General features: G+C 36.6%; 1 protein-coding gene across 2 annotated transcripts; it reads left to right on the plus strand.

Moving 5' to 3' along the window:
* Positions 1 to 17,257: 17,257 nt before the first annotated feature.
* On the plus strand, positions 17,258 to 20,373 carry LOC131157221 (zinc finger CCCH domain-containing protein 39). Of its 2 annotated transcripts, XM_058111206.1 has the most exons (3): positions 17,258 to 17,666; positions 17,814 to 18,601; positions 19,585 to 20,373. In XM_058111206.1, the coding sequence occupies exons 2-3, from the start codon at positions 17,839 to 17,841 to the stop codon at positions 19,836 to 19,838; spliced, it is 1,017 nt and encodes a 338-aa protein (XP_057967189.1). In that variant the 5' UTR covers positions 17,258 to 17,666; positions 17,814 to 17,838; the 3' UTR covers positions 19,839 to 20,373. The 2 variants fall into 2 exon arrangements, with proteins under 2 accessions (XP_057967189.1, XP_057967187.1); XM_058111204.1 differs by having other exon boundaries at positions 17,258 to 18,601.
* The last annotated feature ends 1,631 nt before the right edge of the window (positions 20,374 to 22,004 follow it).

Consider the following 22,004-nt stretch of genomic DNA (forward strand, 5'->3'; position numbering starts at 1 on the left):
TATGCAATTTAAAATAATATCGTGAAAATCTCATCTTTACTCATATTTACATAAAAAATGTAACGTAGAAATAAACTCATGCCACACAATTTTTGTGTTATAAATATATATAATTTTATTTTTGAATAGAAAGAAATGCTGAAAATTTACCCGAGGGGATTGGAACATTTCTTAACCCAAAAATAGATGCAAGTATATTAAAGATAGAACTGGTATAATTAAATATGCGTAAAAATAAACTCATGGAAATTTTGTGGAACTAAGTAACATAATTAAAATTTACGTACAAAATAAACTCGGGTATGAATTTAAAATAAAAAGAAACTAACATAATCAAAATTTACTTACCTTCTTCTTTTACCGTGTGCTACGAACACAATAACTATCTTTAAGATATGAGATCGGAAAGAATGGGTGAGTGAGAACTTACTCAAAATTCTCACTCCACCACAAATTCTTTCACTCACTAATCCTTCTCTTCCTTAGAAAATTGTTGTGAAAAATGAAGGTTGAGAGCTCCCTATTTATAGGAAAATTTTGGGGAAGAAATGGAATTTATAAAAGTGTGGGGAGATGGGTGAAATTATAATTTTTAAAAATTAAAGAATGGGCAAGGGATGGGCAAGGTATGGGTTGAGTATGGGATAGGGATGGAGGCCATGTGGGAGTGCTTGCCACCATTCCCACTAAATAATTTTTTTTAATTAATTAATCAATAACTTAATTAATTATTCTATTATTTTATTATTTTTTTTCTAATCATTATTATCATTATTATTATCATTGTTATTAATTTTAAATTACTTTTAGTATTTATTTATTTTATTATTTATTTTTGAACAAGAATTAAATTTAAATTTTGAAAACTCATGTGGGCCCCACACAACTTCGAGACCCGAATGGATCCTACGTAACTTAAATAACTCTTATACGATTTTATGCATCCTACATAACTTTGAGACTTGTGTAAACCTCCATACGGCTTCGGGACTCATGTGGGCCCCACACAGTCTTGTGGGCCCCGCATAGGATACCTATATTATTATTATTTTATCATATATTTCTTCAAATTATATCAGTTAAAACATTATTTTATGTACTTATTTATGTATATAAACAGTGTCTTGTGGCTCCGGGACTCATGTGGACCCCACATAGTCTTGTGGGCCCCACATATGATACCTATATTATTATCATCTTATTATGTATTTCTACAAATTATGTCTGTCAAAACACTATTTTATGTATATATACTTATTTACGTGTACAAACAGTGTCTATCCTGTTTATCCTATGAAATTCCATTTTGACCAGGCCGACCTCCAGGGAGCGACTGAGCCGCAATGGTCTCTGAGCACTCGCTAAGACAAGGTCTTTCTTAGGAATCAAACATGGAATCAAGGATCCTACAGAAAAACACTTCCGTATTGATATTAACTTAATGACTATTTTTATTATTTTATTATTATTGTACTTTAATCATATATATATATATATATATATATATTTTTGGGTCATCACACCCTTAGTCCAAACTGCAAAAGGAGGAGAAGGCTCTTGGTACTTAGTAGCATTATCTCCTTAATTGTGTGTCACTCCTCAAGGCTTATCCTTATTCCTCAGTACAATATGAAATTGGTTAATTAGTTACTCCAAGGATATAGAAAACAAGGCCACATTAAAAGGGATTCTCCTATCAAAGGGCTTAGAGGAGATAAACTTGACATATGTGGCCCAACTTAACCAAACCACCTTTATCTAGTCCAAGAAAGTCTGCTAAAGAAATTTTCACTCTATATTTTAATTATCTTTATAGGTAGTATTTTATTTATTTATTTATTTATACTCAAAGTATGTTCCGAAAGGGTTCACATGATGATGATGGAGCAAATCAAAAGGCAAAGTAAAGTTGATAATGTATACAGTTAGAGAGGCTTCCTTAGTGATTGTGTTGAATGAGAAGCTGACTTTTGCCCAAATTAAGACTAAGGAAAATGTGGAGAAGTTGCTCAAGGCAGTGGTTAAAGTAAAGAGAGCTAAAAGGAGCTTAGCCAAGTAAAGTTGGGAAGAAGTTGAGAAGGTATTTGTGGAGGAAGGGTAGTTGCCTAATAGAAGCAAACCAAAGCCTATAAAGATGACCTTGCCCAAAAAGTCTTCGTCCTCTACACCAACAGATTTTGTTGTTGTGTGTTTCAACTCTTTTGAGCTAATCCTAACCTTAACAAGGCCATCTTAGACTTAAGTGATCTTACTTTAAATTATTAGAGGGAAAACAAATAGAGGGTGGTTAATGACCTTCATGGTAGGTCCCTCAAATGTGGTGATTAACGGCTTTGATTCTCATGATTTGTGAAGTGAGCCACCCTATTACCACTAGAAGGAACTTCCTTTAAAATCCTTTTTCTTTTTTTTAAGGGGCATAGGAAGGATATTCATATTGACTGATTAGACGCATATAACCATTTGGTTATTGGAGTAGTTATTGTTTGACTAGTGTGGACACATACTAGCTAGCTACATGGCTTGTACTTCAGTCTTTTTTTTTTAAGTTACAAAAGCATACCAACTAATTGCAGTTGATCAATGTGTCCTTGTTAAAAAGATTGACTTGGTTTTAGATGATCTAATCAACCTAACATTTATCATACTCAACTATCATTTTTTCTTAGCTTAGTTGGTCAGACATGGTATGTCTTCATCTAGCTTGATTGTCTTCACTTGCATATATCAGCTAGCATTTGACCAGATCTATTGAACATCATCAAATATACCATACGACCTCAAACTTCGCCCCACCACCTTAGTTTGCTTTTTTATGCCCTTCATAATTTCTAAATCCCTCACTCCTTTCCTATCCTTAAAGAGAATCGAATCTTATCTTAAATATAGTTTCTAATTTTATTTTTTTTCAAATCAAGTTCAAGTATCCTGTAACTTCTCTCTATGCATAATGTGTGGCCACCGTGCACATAATACTAGTACTTTGCATATGTAGGTGTAAATATTTATCATATAATACCATGGCATTAATTAATGCGATCAAGTAATGGGTGAGACCATTTTAAATGAGATCATTCTACTCATTATGTAATCAATCTTAATATGTAAAATATCAATGCATGCACCATTGTGTAGATCATAGCAGAAGAACTGATGTTGAGAGAGAGAGAGAGAGAGAGAGAGAGAGAGAGAGAGAGAGAGAGAGAGAGAGAAAGATTGTTATAGTCAAAGAAGAACTGATGTTGAGAGAGAGAGAGAGAGAGAGAGAGAGAGAAAGATTGTTATAGTCAAAGAAGAACTGATGTTGAGAGAGAGAGAGAGAGAGAGACAGAGAGAAAGATTGTTATAGTCAAAGATTCTCACATAGGATACATGTGAGAGGATGTTGGTCCACAATTGCCTTTTCATATTACATTTTAATAGCTTGATAACATGCATATGAAAAAAGAATAGCAACATATATTTTTGACTTGCAAAAATGTGAAAATTACTTCTAAAAATTGTTTTTGCATGTTGAGAGAGAGAGAGAGAGATTAGTCAAAGATTCTCACATAGGTTACATGTGAGAGGAGTTGGTCCACAATTGTCTTTTCATTTTACATTTTAATAGCTTGACAACATGCATATGAAAAAAGAATAGCAACATACATTTTTGTCTTGCAAAAATGTGAAAATTACTTCTAAAAATTGTTTTTGCATGGAGAGAGAGAGAGAGAGAGATTGTTATAGTCAAAGATTCTCACATAGGATACATGTGAGAGGATGTTGGTCCACAAATGTCTTTTCATACTACATTTTAATAGCTTGACAACATGCAAATGAAAAAAGAATAGCAACATATATTTTTGACTTGCAAAAATGAGAAAATTACTTCTAAAAATTGTTTTAACATCGTAAATCCAATATTGTGCTTGCTAATTCTTTCAGACAATTAAATTTAAAAAAAAAACCAAAGAAACTTAGGAAATGAAAACTAAAACACAACAAAGCAACACATTGATTTCCAAAATGCACCCATGTGTGAGAAATTCCCTTGATGGAAGAAAAAGTTGCAAGACATCAAATTGGTTCATATTCTTTTCCATAATTTAAACCGCTTTGTTTTACAAATATTTGATTTTGACATTATGTTGGGTATGGAAAATAGATTTTAGGTCTCGAATTTAGATTTATGTAAATATAAACAAAATATTTTATTGAAATTCACACAAATCCAAATCTAAGACATCTCCTAAACATGAGTGTCCTATCTAATTCAAAACTTCACTTCTTAGACACTATACAATTTTAGTAATTTAGTAAGGCAATGTTTGAAACTTGAAAAAAAAAAATTAAAAGGGGAAAAAAAGGCATCCTAGTACACAAAGTTCCTGTATATGCGGGGCCTAGGCGCAATAGTAAAGTCGCCGCCACGTGACCTAGACGTCATGAGTTTGAAAAAATTACTTTTTATAGTTTGATTATTAAAAAAAGTGAAAAATAAAATAGAAATATACCAAATCAATAATAAAATTTGACTTCACAAGTGACAACCCGAATAATAATAGGATTTAAATAATAAAGAGGAAGGGAAATGGAAACAGTAACAGAAAGAGGAAGTCGATTTCGTCGGTGAACGTGACATTGCACTTTAGAATGAATAACCGAGAGAAATTATCAGGGCCTCGTCGACGAACACATGGGATTCGTCGATGAGGGTATAAGGTTGGTTTCGTCGACGAGGAAATACCGAGAGAGATTTTGGGCAGTCTGAATTTCGTCGACGAGGAATGGGTTTCATCGACAAAATTATTAAAGGACTCATCGACGAGATGACGTGGTTCGTTGACGAATTCAGCCCTATAAATAGTAAAAAACTCGGATTTTGTTGAAATTCAGCGCAAAAACTCCCTCTCTCTCCTCCCTTCGGCTCCCTCTCCTTCTCTCTTCGATTTTGAGCCGGATTTCTGCCGGTTCGACGATCTAAAGTCACTACGACGCTCTTGGAGAAGTTCTCTCCATATCTACAGGATCGGATCGTCAGTGGAGCTGAGTTGAAATTCGTCCCTAAGTTGAGGTAAGGCTTTTTATACCAAATTTGATCTTTCCGTAGTTATAAGAAAGGTTATTTACAAAGAAATACCGATGTTTGGTTCTAGGGGTTGTCATTTTTAGGGCTTTGATTAGGAAACCCTTTAGGTGTTAGACTAGGATATTTTAGGGGCTTTCTCAGTAGTCAGGTAAGGGAATAAACTAAAGCAGTTATATTTCACGCAAATTACTATTATTTATGAGCAAATTGATTTTCTGAAAAATATGTACGATATTTGAATATTATGGAATAAATGCATATTTGGGAAAATACTGTTGTTGTACGGGAATTATGATTTTAGAATGAAATGTATGATTTACCCAACTTTGTGTGGCATGAATGTTATATTTCATGAAAAGTATTATGATATGCAAGATTTTACGAGTAAAGCATGTTTTCAGGAATTATGAAATAATGCAGTACATTATAGTTTTGAAAATACATGATAATTGATCTACTTTCAAAATGATATGTATAAGATATTCGGTGCAAGGTCATGTTTTACGTATGATTTCGGTGCGAGGCCGTATTTATGAAATGTTCGGCGCGAGACCATATTTATGAAATGTTCGGTGTTAGGCCATATTTATGAAATGTTAGGCGCAAGGTCGTATTTATGAAATGTTCGGCGCGAGGCCATATTTATAAAATGTTCAGCGCGAGGCCGTATTTATGAAATGATTTCGGTGCGAGGCCGTATTTATGAAATTCTGTAAGATGCTATATTATCATGTATTATATGTTATCAGAACCCGAATGTTAGTTTAGTTCAATTCAGGAGCACGATACTGTAACTTATAGATCAGATATCTATGATCATATTGGTGCTAACCACCCCACGAGGGGGTGGGAGATGGATAGTCGATGTGCCTTTCAGTAGAGTGTGAACGTCCACCTGGCAGTCTAGACTAGGGTGTGGCGGGCCCATCGTACTTATAGATATTTTTGACTCGGCAGTGATTGGCCAGCCATTGTCGGGTCTCGCCTTCAAGCTGCACAACCCGTCATGAGGGGTAATACATGACATCAGTTAGCTATTTATCCTGAGTATGTTTTTAGTATTATTAGTTATAATAGAAGTTTTATGTACGATATGATTTATTAGCAAATATGAAAGTATATGATTATTCAATACGATATGATGAACGTTTACAGAAATATGAAATGTATTGTATATGTATAATTGTCTTAAATGTTCATGTTACCACACAACTGTATTTAGTTTATTTTCCCTTACTGAGAAGTGTCTCACCCCTGAACCTAATTAATTTTTTAGGAGACCCTGAGAGATCGGGGGTCGTGGCCGCCGTTGACCTTGTTGAACTTCCTTACTAGAAGGGTAAGCGTTGATCTAGGATCAGAGGATTTTGTTGTATGATCCTAGGGTTATTTTGATGTTTTGGAGATTGTATTGAAATACTGTATTTTGGGAATGTAGTAGACTCTGGTATTATATAATTAATGGTTTGATGGATGTAAATTATTTTTACTGCTGCTTAGGTTTCCGCTATTTTATGTCAGACTATCCCCGCTACCCACGGGTTCGGGTTGATGTTATTATTATTTATGTTTATTATGTGATAAGTTAAGCAGGACGTTACAGTTTGGTATCAGAGCCTAAGATACTAGATTCTGTAGACTCTAGAGTGTAGCAGTAATAATACCAGAGTATAAGATAAGGGAATTTGAGGTCTGGTTTTGTAGTCTAGATGCAGGATTTCCGTGGTGGTTTGTGTGATTTTCCTGGGATGACGATTTCAGGAAATTCATGGTAAACTATCATCGAGTTAGGTATCTAGGTTGTAGGGTTGAACCTTAAATTAAGATCAGGAGAGATGAATTAATTAAGAGAATATATTATATGAGTTGGATGATATGTATAGAGAAGGGGGTTCTGAGTTAAGTTATTTGCTTTTCAGGATGGACCCTGGTGGTAGTAGTACCCATGCTAATGAGAGTGAGGGTGCTGGACCTTAGGCGCTATGAGTAGTGATTCAGATGTCGTCTTACGCAGCGTGGCACAGCAGGTTATGGCAAAAATTGCCAAGAGTTCGAAGGAACAGGGTGGTCCATTGGTAGGTTATGGTAGCTCGATAAAGAAATTCATAAAGATGAATCCTCCGGCTTTCTCAGGAGGGACAGATCCTATAGTCGCTGAAAACTGGGCGTAGGAGATAGAGAAAGTGTTTGTAGTACTGCAGTATTCAGAGGAGTAGAGGGTACTATTTGCCACATATAAACTAACTAGAGAGGCCAAGAGATGGTGGTCAACGGTAAGATTATTAAAGCAGCAAAGGACTGTACCTGTGGAGATGACGTGGGAGCGGTTTAAAGAAATATTCTTCTACAGGTATTTTCCAGCCTCGTCTTGGGAAGCTAAGATTGAGGAGTTCCTGAATCTGAAGCAGGGACAGCTGTCAGTGCAACAGTACGCGGCAAGTTCATCGAGCTATCTCGCTTCACCCCGTACGTCATTCCAGATGAGGTGAAGAAGGTAAGACAGTTTGAAAGAGGCTTGAGGAGAGAAATATACAAGCAGGTATAGATACTGAAGTTGAAGGACTTTGCCGAGCTAGTTGACCAAGCCACTATAGCATAAATTGGTGATCGGTTGGAGGCCGAGGAGCAAAAACAGGAGAAGAGATCTGCACCTTCCGATTCCCGACAGGGAGTCGGCCGTGCTTCGTGGAAGAGAGGTGGCTATTATAGAGACCGGAGACAGGAGACCGAGAATCATAGTTTTCTGGGTGTGCAGCCATCTCCAGCTTGCCCATCTTGCGGGACGAGACACCTAGGGGAGTGTTGTGCCGGGCGGGATGTCTGCTATAGATGCGGGGATCCAGGACAGATGATGAGGGAGTGTCCGACACAAATTGGTGCTGCTCTTGCTCCTCGGCCTGCTCGAGGAGGCTACCAGGCTCCACGTGGAGGCCATTTAAAGTTATTCCACTTTTTGATTTTGGTGCCACACACTCGTTTGTGTCCTTGGGATGTGTTAAATTGTGTGGGGTTGAAATACAATCACTAGATGTCGGGTTATTAGTGGCTACACCGACCGAGTCAGTAGTGAGATGTAGTAGGATGCTTCATAGTTGTCCAATTGATGTTCAGGGGAGAATTTTATCTGCTGATTTGGTGGTGCTGGATATGCATGGGTTTGATATCATCTTCGGCATGGATTGGCTAGCAACTAATTCTGCTATTATAGACTGTTGTGCTAGAGAAGTGATATTCAGATCCCTAGTGTAAATAGAATTCAGATTTACAGGGTCGCGAGGCAATCTTTACCTCATATGGTTTTAGCTGTTCAGGCAAGGAGGTTGCTCCATAATGGCTGTCAGGGATTTGTGGCTTTTGTGAAGGAATGGTCAGGCAATGAATTGAAGCTTATCAATACGCCTGTGATAAAAGAATTTACAAATGTATTCCCAGATGAATTACCAGGTTTTCCGCGTCATCGTGAGGTAGATTTCCCTATTGATCTACTTCCAGGTACAACGTCGATCTCTAAAACACCGTACCGAATGGCGCCAACAGAGTTGGTAGAACTGAAAGATCAGTTACAGGATTTGCTTGATAAGGGTTTCATACGACCTAGTATATCTCCGTGGGGAGCTCCAGTGCTGTTTGTGAAGAAGAAAGACGGGTATATGAGGATGCGTATAGATTACAGAGAGATTAATAAAGTGACAATCAAAAACAAGTATCCTCTACCCCGTATCGATGATTTATTCAATCAGCTCCAGGGTACACGGGTGTATTCCAAGATCGATCTTAGGTCAGGCTACCATCAGGTAAAGGTGAGAGCAGAAGATGTATTGAAGACGGCCTTCAGGACCAGATATGGGCATTATGAGTTTCTTGTTATGCCATTTGGTCTGACAAATGCTCATGCGATATTTATGGATTTGATGAATAGGATTTTCCATCCATATGTAGATCAGTTTGTAGTTGTTTTTATTGATGATGTACTGGTCTATTCGAGGAGCTATAAGGAGCACGAGATGCATTTGAGGCAGATTTTGCAGATGCTCATAGAGAAGAAGTTGTATGCAAAATTCAGTAAATGCTACTTCTAACTCGAAAAAGTTGTGTTTTTAGGGCATGTTATCTCAGGAAACGGAATTTCTATAGATCCTAGTAAGATTGATGCGGTAGTGAATTGGGCTAGACTGAGGAACGTACAGGAGATTAGGAGTTTCTTGGGGTTAGCTGGTTATTACCGTCGTTTCGTTGAGGGGTTCTCAACTTTATCAGGGCCTTTGACACGACTGACTAGGAAAAATGCCAGATTTGAATGGGACGACAGCTGTGAGCAGAGTTTTCAGGAACTGAAGCAGAGGTTAGTCATAGAGCCTGTATTGATCATCCCGTCTGGGGGTGAGGGTTATACTATCTACAGTGATGCGTCCTTGAAGGGACTTGGCTGTGTACTGATGCAGCATGGCAGGGTGGTGATATATGCGTCCAGACAATTGAAAGACTATGAAAAGAACTACCGTACCCATGATCTTGAGTTGGCTGCAGTGGTACATGCATTGAAATTTTGGAGGCATTACCTATATGGCAAGCAGTGCGAAATTTTCTCCAACCATAAGAGTTTAAAGTATTTCTTCACCCAGAAGGAATTGAATATGAGGCAGAGAAGGTGGTTAGAGTTAATTAAGGATTTTGACTATACTATCAAATACCACCCAGGGAAAGCAAACGTGATAGCTGATGCACTGAGTAGGAAGTCTAGGGAATCAGCGTTGGCAGCTATGGAGACCCAGCACCTGATTATGATGGATCTAGAGAGACTCGACATTGAATTGATTGAGAGTAATACTGCAGTATGTATCGCCAGTTTAGTGGTGCAGCCTACGCTGCAAAAAAGAATTAAAGCTGCTTAGAAGGAAGATTCAGAATTAGCAGAGGTGATGGACAGAGTGGAGAGTGGTCAGGGGGAGGAATTCTGTATTTTAGATGACGGAGCTTTGCGGTTTCGTTCTAGATTATGTGTTCCTACTGATACTGACATTAGGAGGATTATTTTAGAGGAGGCTCACAGATCCTTGTATTCGGTTCATCCTGGTAGTACGAAAATGTATAGGGATCTGCGAGAGATCGATTGGTGGAGTGGCATGAAGAAGGAAATTGCTGGGTATGTAGCCCAGTGTTTGATGTGCCAGCAGGTAAAAGCTGAGCACCAAACGCCAGCGGGTCAGTTGCAGCCGCTATTTATCCCAGAGTGAAAGTGGGATCATATATCTATGGATTTTGTCTTAGGGCTGCCGTCGACATCTCATGACCAGAATGCAATTTGGGTGATAGTAGATCGATCAGCTAAGTCCGCCCATTTTCTCCCTGTCAAGATCAGCTATTCCTTCGGCCGTTTAGCAGAGATTTACATCCAGGAGAAAGTTCATTCTCATGGGATGCCTGTATCTATTGTGTCAGATCGAGACCCGCGATTCACGTCACGATTTTGGAGGAGCTTGCAGGAGGTTCTGGGGTCTTAGTTATCGTTTAGCATGACATTCCATCCTCAGTCAGACAGACAAACTGAGAGGATGATACAGATACTAGAAGATATGCTCTGTGCATGTGTATTAGATTTTGGAGGTAGCTGGACTCAGTTCATGCCGTTGGTAGAGTTCGCGTATAATAACAGTTATCAGTCCAGTATTGGCATGACACCATTTGAAGCACCGTACGGTAGGAGATGTCGATCTCCTTTGTATTTGGATGAGATGGGTGAGCGGTGAGTTATGGGTCCAGAGATGGTGCAGCAAGAATATGACAAGGTTCGGCTTATTAGGGAAAGAATCAGTGCGGCTCATAACCGACAGAAAATTTATGCCGATAATCGTCGTAGGAATTTGGAATTCAACGTTGGTGATCATGTGTTTCTGAAAATAGCTCCATTGAAAGGAGTTATGAGATTCAGAAAGAATGGTAAACTTAGCCCTAAGTTTATCGGTCCGTTTGAGATTTTAGAGAAAGTGGGGCCAGTGGCCTACAAGCTAGTTTTTGCCACCTACACTATCCAAGATACATGACGTATTGCACGTATCTATGTTGAGAAAATATGTCCCAAATCCTTCTCATATTATCAGCTATGGTGAGTTAGAGCTTAGTGATTCGCTAGTCTATGAGGAGATACTAGTGCAGATTCTGGACCGAAAGGGACAAGAACTACGTAATAAGAAGATTCATCTAGTAAAAGTTCCATGGAGGAATCACGCAGTAGAAAAGGCTTCTTGGGAACTCGAGGAGCAGATCAGACAAAAATACCAACAACTGTTCGAGGAAGATCAGATGTGATTAAGAAATGTGAGTAAATATGTAATATTTCTTTTGCAGGTACATGTAATTCTTTAATTAGTAAGTGGTATTTTAGTTTTGGGGAAATTTTCTTTTGGTATATGTACTCTCCCAAGACTTGAAATGTAACCACGGTATTCCTCCGCCATAAGTGAGGGTAAGTAATAAAATAAGTTGAACATTTTGCCTAATAATGGATGATGAATTATATGAATAGTAAATTTCAAGGATGAAATTTTATAAGGAGGGAGAATGTGACAACCGGAATAATAATGGGATTTAAATAATAAAGAGGAAGGAAAATGGAAATAATAACAGAAGGAGGAAGTGGACTTCATCGACGAACACAGGGGATTCGTCGACGAGGGTATAAGAGGGCCTCGTCGATGAAGCCAAGTTTCGTCGACGAGGAAATACTAAAAGAGGTTTTGGGCAGTCTGAATTTCGTCAACGAGGAATGGGTTTTGTCAACGAAATTATTAAAGGACTCATCGACGAGATGACATGGCTCGTCGACGAATCCAGCCCTATAAATAGTAAAAAACTTGGATTTTTGATGAAATTCAGCGCAGAAACTCCCTTTCTCTCCTCCTTTCGGCTCCCTCTCCTTCTCTCTTCGATTTTTGAAAATCCCTATATCATTTTAATATTTTCCTGAAGCAGTAAAAACATACTTATTTTGTAAACATAATATTCCATCATCGCAGTTTTCCAGAGTGAATTTTGCTCATGCCACACAAAATAGGTTTTAACCATATTTCTAACTAACAACATTATTTCCAACATAATTCTACAATATACATAATTATCTGGAATTAAATGTTATAAAATAATAGACCCGTTTTCATAAATCCTGACTTAGTCTATCCCCTTACTTGATTTCTGAAAAGCCCCTACAACGTCTAGTCTTACACCCGTAGGGTTCCTCGTTCAACACCCTGAAAACAACATCTCCCTAAACAAAACTTCAGTATTTCTTCGACTACTACATTCCTTACAACTGTAGGAGAGCCAAATATTGAATAAAAAGTCTTACCTTGAATTTGGGATGAAATTCAAGTGACCCCACCAACGATCCACTCCAGCAGACTTAAAGAGAACTTTCCCAGGAGTATCATGGTGGCCTCGGATCGTTGAATCGGAAAGAATCCGGCTCAAAATCTTAGAGAAAGGGAAAAAAATTGAAGAAGAGAGAGAGAAACATTATTTGGTATGAAAAATCTGCGCTAAAATCCGAATTAGGGCTATTTATACACTGGCCTTTGTCGACGAGGCCACGAAGGAAGTTCGTCGACAAACACCTATTCCTCATCGACGAAATTCAAAACTGAAAATAGTTTCTTGGTATCTTTTTGTCGACGAGACACGTGTCCCCGTCGATGATCCCAATAGTCTCCCTCTTTTATTATTTAAATACCATAATTCTTTGGGTCACTACAAAGAAGAAGAACTAGCTCGAAGGGGCAACGATATAGGGTTACGAGGATTAAGGCCTAAAAGGTCAAACTATAAGGCTACAAAGTACAAAATTACAACAACCAAATTGTCTGACTTGGCATAATAGCTAAGAACGAAAGGCCAAATAATCCTTTTTAGCAACATGGCCAAATGCAACAAGACCAAACATGCTTACTTGGTAGAATGGCCTAGTTCAATATGCTAAATAGACTTATTTCGAAAAATGGTCCAAGTACTAAATGCCAAAATTAACCTTGACAAATAATATTGGAGAGCAAGCTATCTCCTTACATAGTAGCTTTAAGAAATACCTACAAAAAAGAAGGTTGCGCAAGATAGAGTTCCTAGGGTGATAATCTTGGCTAAAGGATTTGATGAGTAGGTTACTACTATCGTTAAGTCATGCGGTGGCAATCCTAGGAAATAACCTTGAAAGAGTAGGCCATCTCCACCATTAATTTTTTTTTTAAGTAACCTTGGTAAATGCTCTTGATGTGTAGGTCTTCACCTTCATTAAGACAAGGAGATCATATTGGAAAATACCCTTGAAAAGGACTTTGAGCTCCACCTCGGTTAAAACACCAAAGGACACAAAAATAAGTAAAAGATAGAGAAATCAAGGTTCATAAAAATCTCATGCCAAAGTAGAGAAAGGGGAGTTCCTCACTCAAAAAGGAAGAACTAGATCACCACTTGAATAGTCGATGATTACCTTGGCCTATAAAACCAAGGTCTCAACTTGATAAGGGAAAAATAGAAGGAGGGGGGGGGGGGGTGGAGGTTTTAAGAATCATCTTAACTAATAAAACCAAGGTCTCACCTTGGTAATGCAAGAATGAAAAAGGGGTTGGGTATCACCTCAAATTACAAGTCGAGGTCTTACCTTAGAAAAATAGAGGCCTAGGTCCACCTTTTTGAGAAGAATTCTCACCTCGGTAATAAAATAACAAAAAAGGGGCTAAGGATCACCTTAACCCAAAAATTGAGGTCATAAATTAGAAAAATAGAGGCCTAGGTCCACCTTGTTAAGAAGAATAAGATCTCACCTCGGTAAAGAAGACCGGGTGTCACCTCAGTGGAGAATGTCTATGTCTGCCTTAATATAGAAAATCGAGGTTTAACCTCCAAAGAAAATAAAATAGAGAAGGGGGACAAGGTGATCACCTTAGCTCATAAAACCAAGGTATCACCTTAGTGAGTGACAAATGGGAAAAAAAGGGGGCTGGGGGTCCAAGGATTAGCTTGACCCATAAAGCTTATGCTTTACCTCAAAAGGGCAAAGAAGGGGAGGGGGGCTAAGGTCTCACCTTAGTATACAAAGTTGAGGTCTGCCTTAGTAGAGAAGGTCAAGTTCTCAATTCAACAGAAAAGGGTTGACCTCAGCTCAAGGAAACTAGGTTCCATCTCAAGCTAAAGATGTAACAACCCAGGAAATATTCATATTCAAATATTAAAGAGAGAGGAAAATAGATACAGAAACAAAAGGAGGCGATAGACTCGTCGATGACATTGCATTTTGGAGATAATATTAAATAATCATAATTTTAGAAAATTACCAAGCTTCGTCGACAAACACAAGGTCTCGTCAACGAAGGTCTTCAGAATTTCGTCGACAAACATAGGGTTTCGTCGATGAGAAAATACCGAGAGGGGTTCTGAGACAACCTGAATTTCGTTGACGACTACAGGGTCTCGTCGACGAAATTTGTGAAGGACTCGTCGACGAAGAACGGGCTCGTCAACGAAATCTCCTGTTTTATATATACGAGAATCCGGGAATTATTTCATTTTTAATAAATCTCTCTCTCTCTACGACTCTCTCTCCCTTCTCTCTTCGTTTCCGGCCCCACCAGTCGCCGGATCGATGATCCGAAGCTACCACGATGCTCCTGGTGGAATTCTCTACAAGTTTGCTGGAGCGGATCGTCGAGAAAACGAAGTTGGATTTCATCCCAAATTCAGGGTAAGGTCTTTTATTGAGTTTTTGACTTTCTGACAGTTATAGGAAATGATGTAGACTAAGAAATACTGATATTTTGTTCTGAGACATTGTGTTTTCAGGACGTTGAGTTAGGAATCCTGCGAGTATAGAGTTAGATTTTTATAGGGGCTTTTCAAAGTTGAGGTAAGGGAAATATGCTATGTTAGGAGTTTTTGTAATGATATTAGAGATTTTATAGATGCATAACTCTACCATTTTACCATACAGAATTCTCAGAATATGAATTTGAAATAGCATTTGTTTTAGAATATGAGTTTAAATGATTGTGTGGCCTAAGTGATTTTCATGAGATGAGGCAATTTATATAGCTTTAATAATATACATATCATACTATACGGAATGCATGGAAGTAGACAGTATGTACAGTTTATATGGTTTTTCTCAATATACGAAATTATACAGAATATACAGATGTATATATATATATATATATATATATATATATATTCACAGAGATTATATAGAGAATGTACATGCTTTTACAGTTTTATACATATACAATTATATATAAATATGTTTACAATTTTACAGTATATGATGATTATAGTATGATATTACCAGTATGAAAAGTAGAAAAACAGACGATACAATATGTTTTAAATTGTGAAAGAAAGATATGTTTTACAAATGATTATTACATTGCAGTTCAATTATTATTTTTTTAAAAGTATCCTTAACTTAGTTGTCACACACTAGTGATAACATATTTTTACTTACTGAGCGTCGACTCACCCCATTATTCTAACATTTTTCAGGTGAGCCAGTGAGGCGAGCAGATCAGGCTCGCGAATAGAGTGTAGCTCAAATCACCCTGGTTATAAGGTGAGTTTTTGTCAGAGTGGTGTATGTTTTTGGATAGATGACACTGGAGGGACATTTTTGTATGGTCTGTATATTCTGCATTCTAGTATTGTACAGTTTATGTATAAATGGTTTTATGATTTGTGTTTCTGCTGCGTAGGAATGTTTATTGTGTATATTTTTTTAAAAAAATGATAAGAATTTTGAGGTCGTTACAAAAGAATTGAGGTTTTACCTCGGCCAATTATGCTTTGGCTTATTGGGTTGTACTTTAAGAATTGACCTTATGAAAACTTTGCTCATATGTACTCTCAAGCTCTATAGTGTTATAAATGATACCTTAATTTAAAAAACCAAAAGTTGGAATATTGCCCTACAAATTTTTCTACAATTTATCACGAGGAAATTAAAGGAGAAAGCAAATGGATTGAAACCTTTGTAACTGATATAACTTCCTTTAAGTTAATGTGAAGCCTTAATGGTAAATGTACTTATTCCTTAAGAGGCCTTGCCTATAGTATGAGGAGTGGAAGGTAAACCTAGGGACATAGACATCACACTCTACTTTTGATGTTGTCACTTGTAGTCTCTTCTCTCCTTTGGCTTAGACATGAGAGTGTTTCCCTATAGCACACGCCCTAAGCACTCTAAGATCTGTCTTTTCTTTCTTTGCAAACATTCAACAAAGTGGTCCTTTAATTTTTTATGACAACAATCATTATCATAATCATCATTAGTATTGTAACATATTATCATCTTATAACTTTATAAGATATAGTGATATTAGTTTAGTATGATAAAAATAGCTCACAATTAGTGATGATCATATCACTCAATCTCAAACTCATGTACAAGGGACTTATATCTTGAAGCAGTTCTATTAGAAGTTGGTCCAATGCCCATTTATCATCCAAATATTAATGTTATATAATTAGACTCTCGTCATTTGTACCAAATTTAAGATGATTAAAATGTTCCATAATCTCTCTCTCTCCCTATGCCTTTAGTACTTGATTGTATACTTTTTAGATTTTTTTTTTTTTTTACAAATTTCATGTTTTATTGCCCTAGGCATGATACATGTGACTTATAAGCAAAAAAGATGGAATGAGGCCTCCGGGCATAAGTTCAGGTGGTAAGGACGTTCACCAAACAACCTTGGACAAAGGTGAAGTCTGGGGTTCTAAAAAATTATTTTTATTGTGACGATCCTCCCTCTCCTATAGTTTGAGGGGCCCTTTTATAAAGATGTTGTAAAGTGTCTAAAAATATTTAAAATGACTTAAATGAAAATAATTTTTTAGAAAAATAATTAGTGCTTTTATAATTCTATAATATTTGAAAACACTAAGGTAATAATGAAATAAGATAATTTGTTAGAAAAAATCTCTTTTTTAATTTTTAATTTTTAATTTTTTAATAAAATTAAAATTATTTTTTTTTGAAATTTTTTTTAAAAAATATCCATTAGATATGTTGTACCAAATATTAATCTCACTTTTATATGACAAATATTAATTATGCTATTTATCTCTTAGCAAAATTATTTTATACGAAGGTGAATTGACCTATTTTATCTTACCATATCTATTGTTGCTGCATATGTGGTGAAATAAGTTTTTTTCTTTAGTCTGGTCACGTGCCAAAGCTTGATGGTAGGGTTTATGAATGCCAAAGCTTGATGGTAGGGTTTATGAAGGGTTAGGGTTTTGGAGAATTTGGCACTAAATTTGCGTTTTCAAGTTTCAACTTTCTAATGCCCCTATTGGACGGTTTACGGGTCATAGATTAGGCGGCTAGGGTTTTGAAACCAACTCGACTCTTCTGCGCCTCAATGCTTCTCCGTCTTTAGGGTTTACAATTTGTATATAATACTAAAAACCCTGATAAACCCGTGTTACTTTCCTAAGTCCCAAACTCAATCTGGGTTTGTTCAATTTTCCTCTGCGAAATCCTGTTTAAGCCCAACACTTACATTTGGTATTCTTGATTATTCTCCCACTGCGCTTCGAGAGACCCATCATTGAGGTTTGTTGATCGACCATTGCTCTTTTTCTAGTTCAATCTTCGTTGGAGTTTTCTTGAAACATTTCCTGTTTTTTTTTTTTTTTGGTTTTCTTCCGACCTATTCATCTGTAGTCATAGTCTTAACCAAAATTATACAATTGGTTTCAGTCTCAAGGCCTCTAATCCACTAGACATGAGTTTTCCAGATCCTCCGCCGCCGTTTTTCCCACTGCCGTTTGCAGGCGGTGAAGGGGTTGGTTTTTGGCCTCAATTTCCAATGAATAACGAACAAAATCACTCGCACTCGCAATTCGATTACCCTTCTCCTCATAAGAGGCCCAAAAATTCAGATGATAACGCAGCGAATTCGATGACTTACCCTCCCGTGAATCCAAGAACACACCTTTCAAACCCACCTGTCAATAAAGGAACGACCAACATCTTTTTCAAGACACGAATGTGCTCCAAATTCATAATTGGCACCTGTCGAAATGGGGAGAATTGCAAATTTGCTCATGGTGATGAAGATATGCGAAAACCCCCGGACAATTGGCAAGAACTTGTATCTGGGCGATCAGAGGATCGAGGCACTGGGAATTGGGATGACGATCAGAGAATAATCCATCGGATGAAGCTGTGCAAGAAGTTCTATAATGGGGAAGAGTGCCCATATGGGGACAGGTGCAATTTTCTTCATGAAGATCCATCGAAGTTCAGGAATGATGCGGGAAGATTCAGAGAGAGCTCAGCGATTAGCATTGGAACTACTGGACCTCCAGTTGTCACTGAGTGTGGGTCTGATCAACCGGAAGTTAACAAGCCTGTGACTGGGGGTTTAGATGCTTTCCGAGTGAATACGAAGCCCGTGTATTGGAAAACAAAGCTATGTACTAAGTTTGAGACTACAGGTCAATGCCCCTTTGGTGAGAAATGTCACTTTGCTCATGGGCAAGCAGGTATGTTATTTGTGCTTAATCTCAGTTGTTCTTATTATATGTTTACTCACTAGGTATTGTTGCTTTTGATGAGCATAATTTCATGTTCTAATGTGGCCGTGGGATCAGCCATGGTTAATATTTTTGGAGATTACATGAATAATTGGGATCATATTACGTTGAAAATGGTGAAAACATAATTTTTGGTTTATCTCGTAGGGTAGTGAATTGAGGAGTCAGTCTTCCTGTGTTCTTTAGAAACTTGAGAAATCTTCAGTGAGATGATTATTTATCACAAAATTTTGGATCAACAAATTTCCAATCTTATGACAGACTCTTTGTTAGAACTAATCCCTTTTCCCTTAAGCCTTTGATCCCAGAACACTTATCTGTAATTTGATTTTGTTACTCCAGAAGATAGGAGCAACACTTTCCTTCCCTCTCTTGGATGTAATACCTCATAAAATACACTTAGGTGCTTGATGATCCTTTCCTTTCTCATAGTCATGATCTAGACTTCTTTATTAATATACTTAGTTTGGGAACTTTCAAGGAAATGCGAATGTTTTGTATTGAACGTCACAGGATATTAACTTTTACCACCCTGCAAGAGCATTATTGGCAAATCAATACTGTAGATGTGGTTTTCTTGTGTGGTGAATGACTGTCCATTCTATTCTATTGCTAATTTGCTATTCTATTGCAGAAATTGGATTTGACAGCATAAATCATAAGATCTCCATATATCAATGAAGTAATATTTGGTTGAGTTTCTAATATTTATATCATGAATAGATTTGGTTTGTTTGTGCATTTGTTATAATCTATGTGCAATTTCCATGCTTTGTGATTTCAAAAACTGTGAAAATTGCATTGGTGCAATTTGTCACTAGTATTAACTTGTTATAAGGATGATAAACATGCTAATCATTTGCACTGTGATTTTGTTTTTCTGCCATATTCTACCTCTAAATTCATTATTTTCTGGCTATTTCTTCTGTCAGAGTTACAAATGTCTGGTGGGCGTGCTCAAGGTGAAACAGGGAGTGCAAGCTCCATTTCTGCAAAGCCGATACCTCTTCCCATCATTGATATATCTCCTGCAAATACCGGGACTGAGGTGTTCATAAAGGAAGAAGAGCAGGGTAAAAAGTGCTTCGCGAAGTTCAAAGGACCTAAAAAGATTAACCGCATATATGCTGATTGGCTTGATGATCTGCCTCTAGTGCACAGTTTTCCGAGTAAATTGGAGACCTGAGTTAGCAGTTCCTAGCCTGAAGTTTTGACACCACCATTTTCAATTGGATTACATAATGATTACGAGTTTGATAGGCATAGCTCAGGAATTTTCTCTTTGAAGTTGTTTTGATTTGTTCAAGGGCTTGGAAAACAGAAGAACACATCTTTTTTTCCATTTTCTTCTACCTTTGTCAGTGATGGCTGTTGATAATTGATACAACCAACAGGTCTTCAATTCTTTCCCCTTCCTTTTCATTCCCCTCCTCTTTGCAACCTTTCTTCATAGTTCTTTAGTTAGGGTTTAGTTTTATTAAAATTGTAAGGTTTTCCATTTGACATTTACTGCTGTAAGTAGCTATGGATATTGTTGGATCTTGTAATATTGGAGTGCCATGATTCTCCAATAGCTGGCGTGACAGCTAAATCAATATCAGTATCTTGCTGAAAAACCAAGCATTGCGAAGAGGGTGTGTTTGGTATTGTGAAATGGGCTCATGTTGGGCTTCAAAGTGTAAACGCCATCCATGTGTTTAAAAATTGTTATTATTTGTGTTGACCCTCTTTCCATTATTTTTTTTTTTACATGTGCTACACCCTTTTTTATCATGAATAAGAAGATATATGACAAGATGATACTTGCCACTTTGCACAACCATCCTTTTTTAACGAAACTTACTACATGTTTCGTGTAAAGAAATGGAATGAAATCAAATTAAATTGAGTGTTATTTTTTTTTTTTTTGATTTACATAGGAATTTCAGCCACCAACGAGCCCTTTGGATCCCTTGGTGCGGCACCAAACCTACGGATCAACATCCTCTGCCTCCAGGTCTCACTGATTAAGGTAAAATCTGGATGTGGACACGATTTTTGTGCATTAGTTGGACGTTTGACCAACTTGACTTCCGAGACACATCTCCATTACCATTTATGGTCCCCATTGACTTACAGAAAACTCTTACCATCTACGGTTCCCACTAACTCATAGGGCGAACTCTCACCATTCACGGTTTCCGCTGGCTCATAGGTAAACTCTCACCATCCATAGGTACCATTGGCTTCGTGAGTATATCTACCGGGAATTGAACTCCCGATACTCCTTCTTACTTGCTAATGTCTTTCCACCGCGTCATGCCGTGGGGATTGGAGTGTCATTTTATTGCACCAAGGCAAAAGAGGATAAAATAAACTGTATTTTGAAACTTTATTTGATTACTTGATGATAGGGTGATAGAGAGGGTATAAGTGTCCTAATAATCAAATATGCAAAAAATTCATTATATTTTTGAAACTTTAATTTAAATTTTTTCTTTTTGCTAAACCACATAAAAGACCTGTGTCATTTAATATTGAAAAGAATACAAGAAATTACAAAATAGATAATATCAGCTCAAATGAAATTGTTATTGTGTATGTGTTTTTTGGAGGGGGGTGATTAATCTCTAGTCGCAACATTCTTATAAAACAAATAACAAAATAAGAAAAAGATGGTAAAAATATTTATGAAAAAAAAAGGTCACAAGGAATGGTGATGATGTTGGTTTCTAAGGCATGTGTCAAGCATCTAGAGTGAAATTAAGAAAATATTAAGGGCATTTTTGTTCTAGAAAATAATTTGTATTTACTATTTTATTTTTTAAATAAATAATTATAAAAATTAAATTTATTTTGTTGTTTTCAACATTTTTCTTCAAAATTATAAAATAATAAAATTTTTTAGCACTATTCACTTTTTAAATAATTACAAAAAGATGACCTTATTTTCTTTTTTTTTTTTAAAAAAAATTGTATAGGAAAATTGCATAGTATTCATTTATTATTTTTTAAAATTCTGATAATTTTTCAAAAATTAGAAAATAAGATTCAATTTGCAATTATTTGATGATCTAGAAATTAAAAAAAATTTATTTTCTGCGAATCAAATAAATTCTTTATTTTCTACTTTTTAAAAAATGATCATTTTAAATTGAAAAATAAATTAATATTTTTATAATTATTTAAAAGCAATGAATATAAAATATTCCACAACTAAATGCCCTAAGTATTCTTACCTTATGTTTGGATAGATCTTGGATTTTGAATTATCTTGAATTTGGATTAAATGTAACATATAATTATATTAAAATTTGTCCAAATTCACCCAAATTCAAATTTAAGGTTCGAAATTCATACTTTCAAACACAAC

Source organism: Malania oleifera, chromosome 6, assembly GCF_029873635.1.
Source record: "Malania oleifera isolate guangnan ecotype guangnan chromosome 6, ASM2987363v1, whole genome shotgun sequence".
NCBI classification, from domain to species: domain Eukaryota; kingdom Viridiplantae; phylum Streptophyta; class Magnoliopsida; order Santalales; family Ximeniaceae; genus Malania; species Malania oleifera.

Bases quoted from the DNA above. Each gene is read 5' to 3' on its own strand.
- LOC131157221 (XM_058111204.1), top strand. From the start codon at position 17,839: ATGAGTTTTCCAGATCCTCCGCCGCCGTTTTTCCCACTGCCGTTTGCA. The intron at 18,602-19,584 runs GTATGTTATTTG...TTCTTCTGTCAG, and splicing joins CTTTGCTCATGGGCAAGCAG to AGTTACAAATGTCTGGTGGG.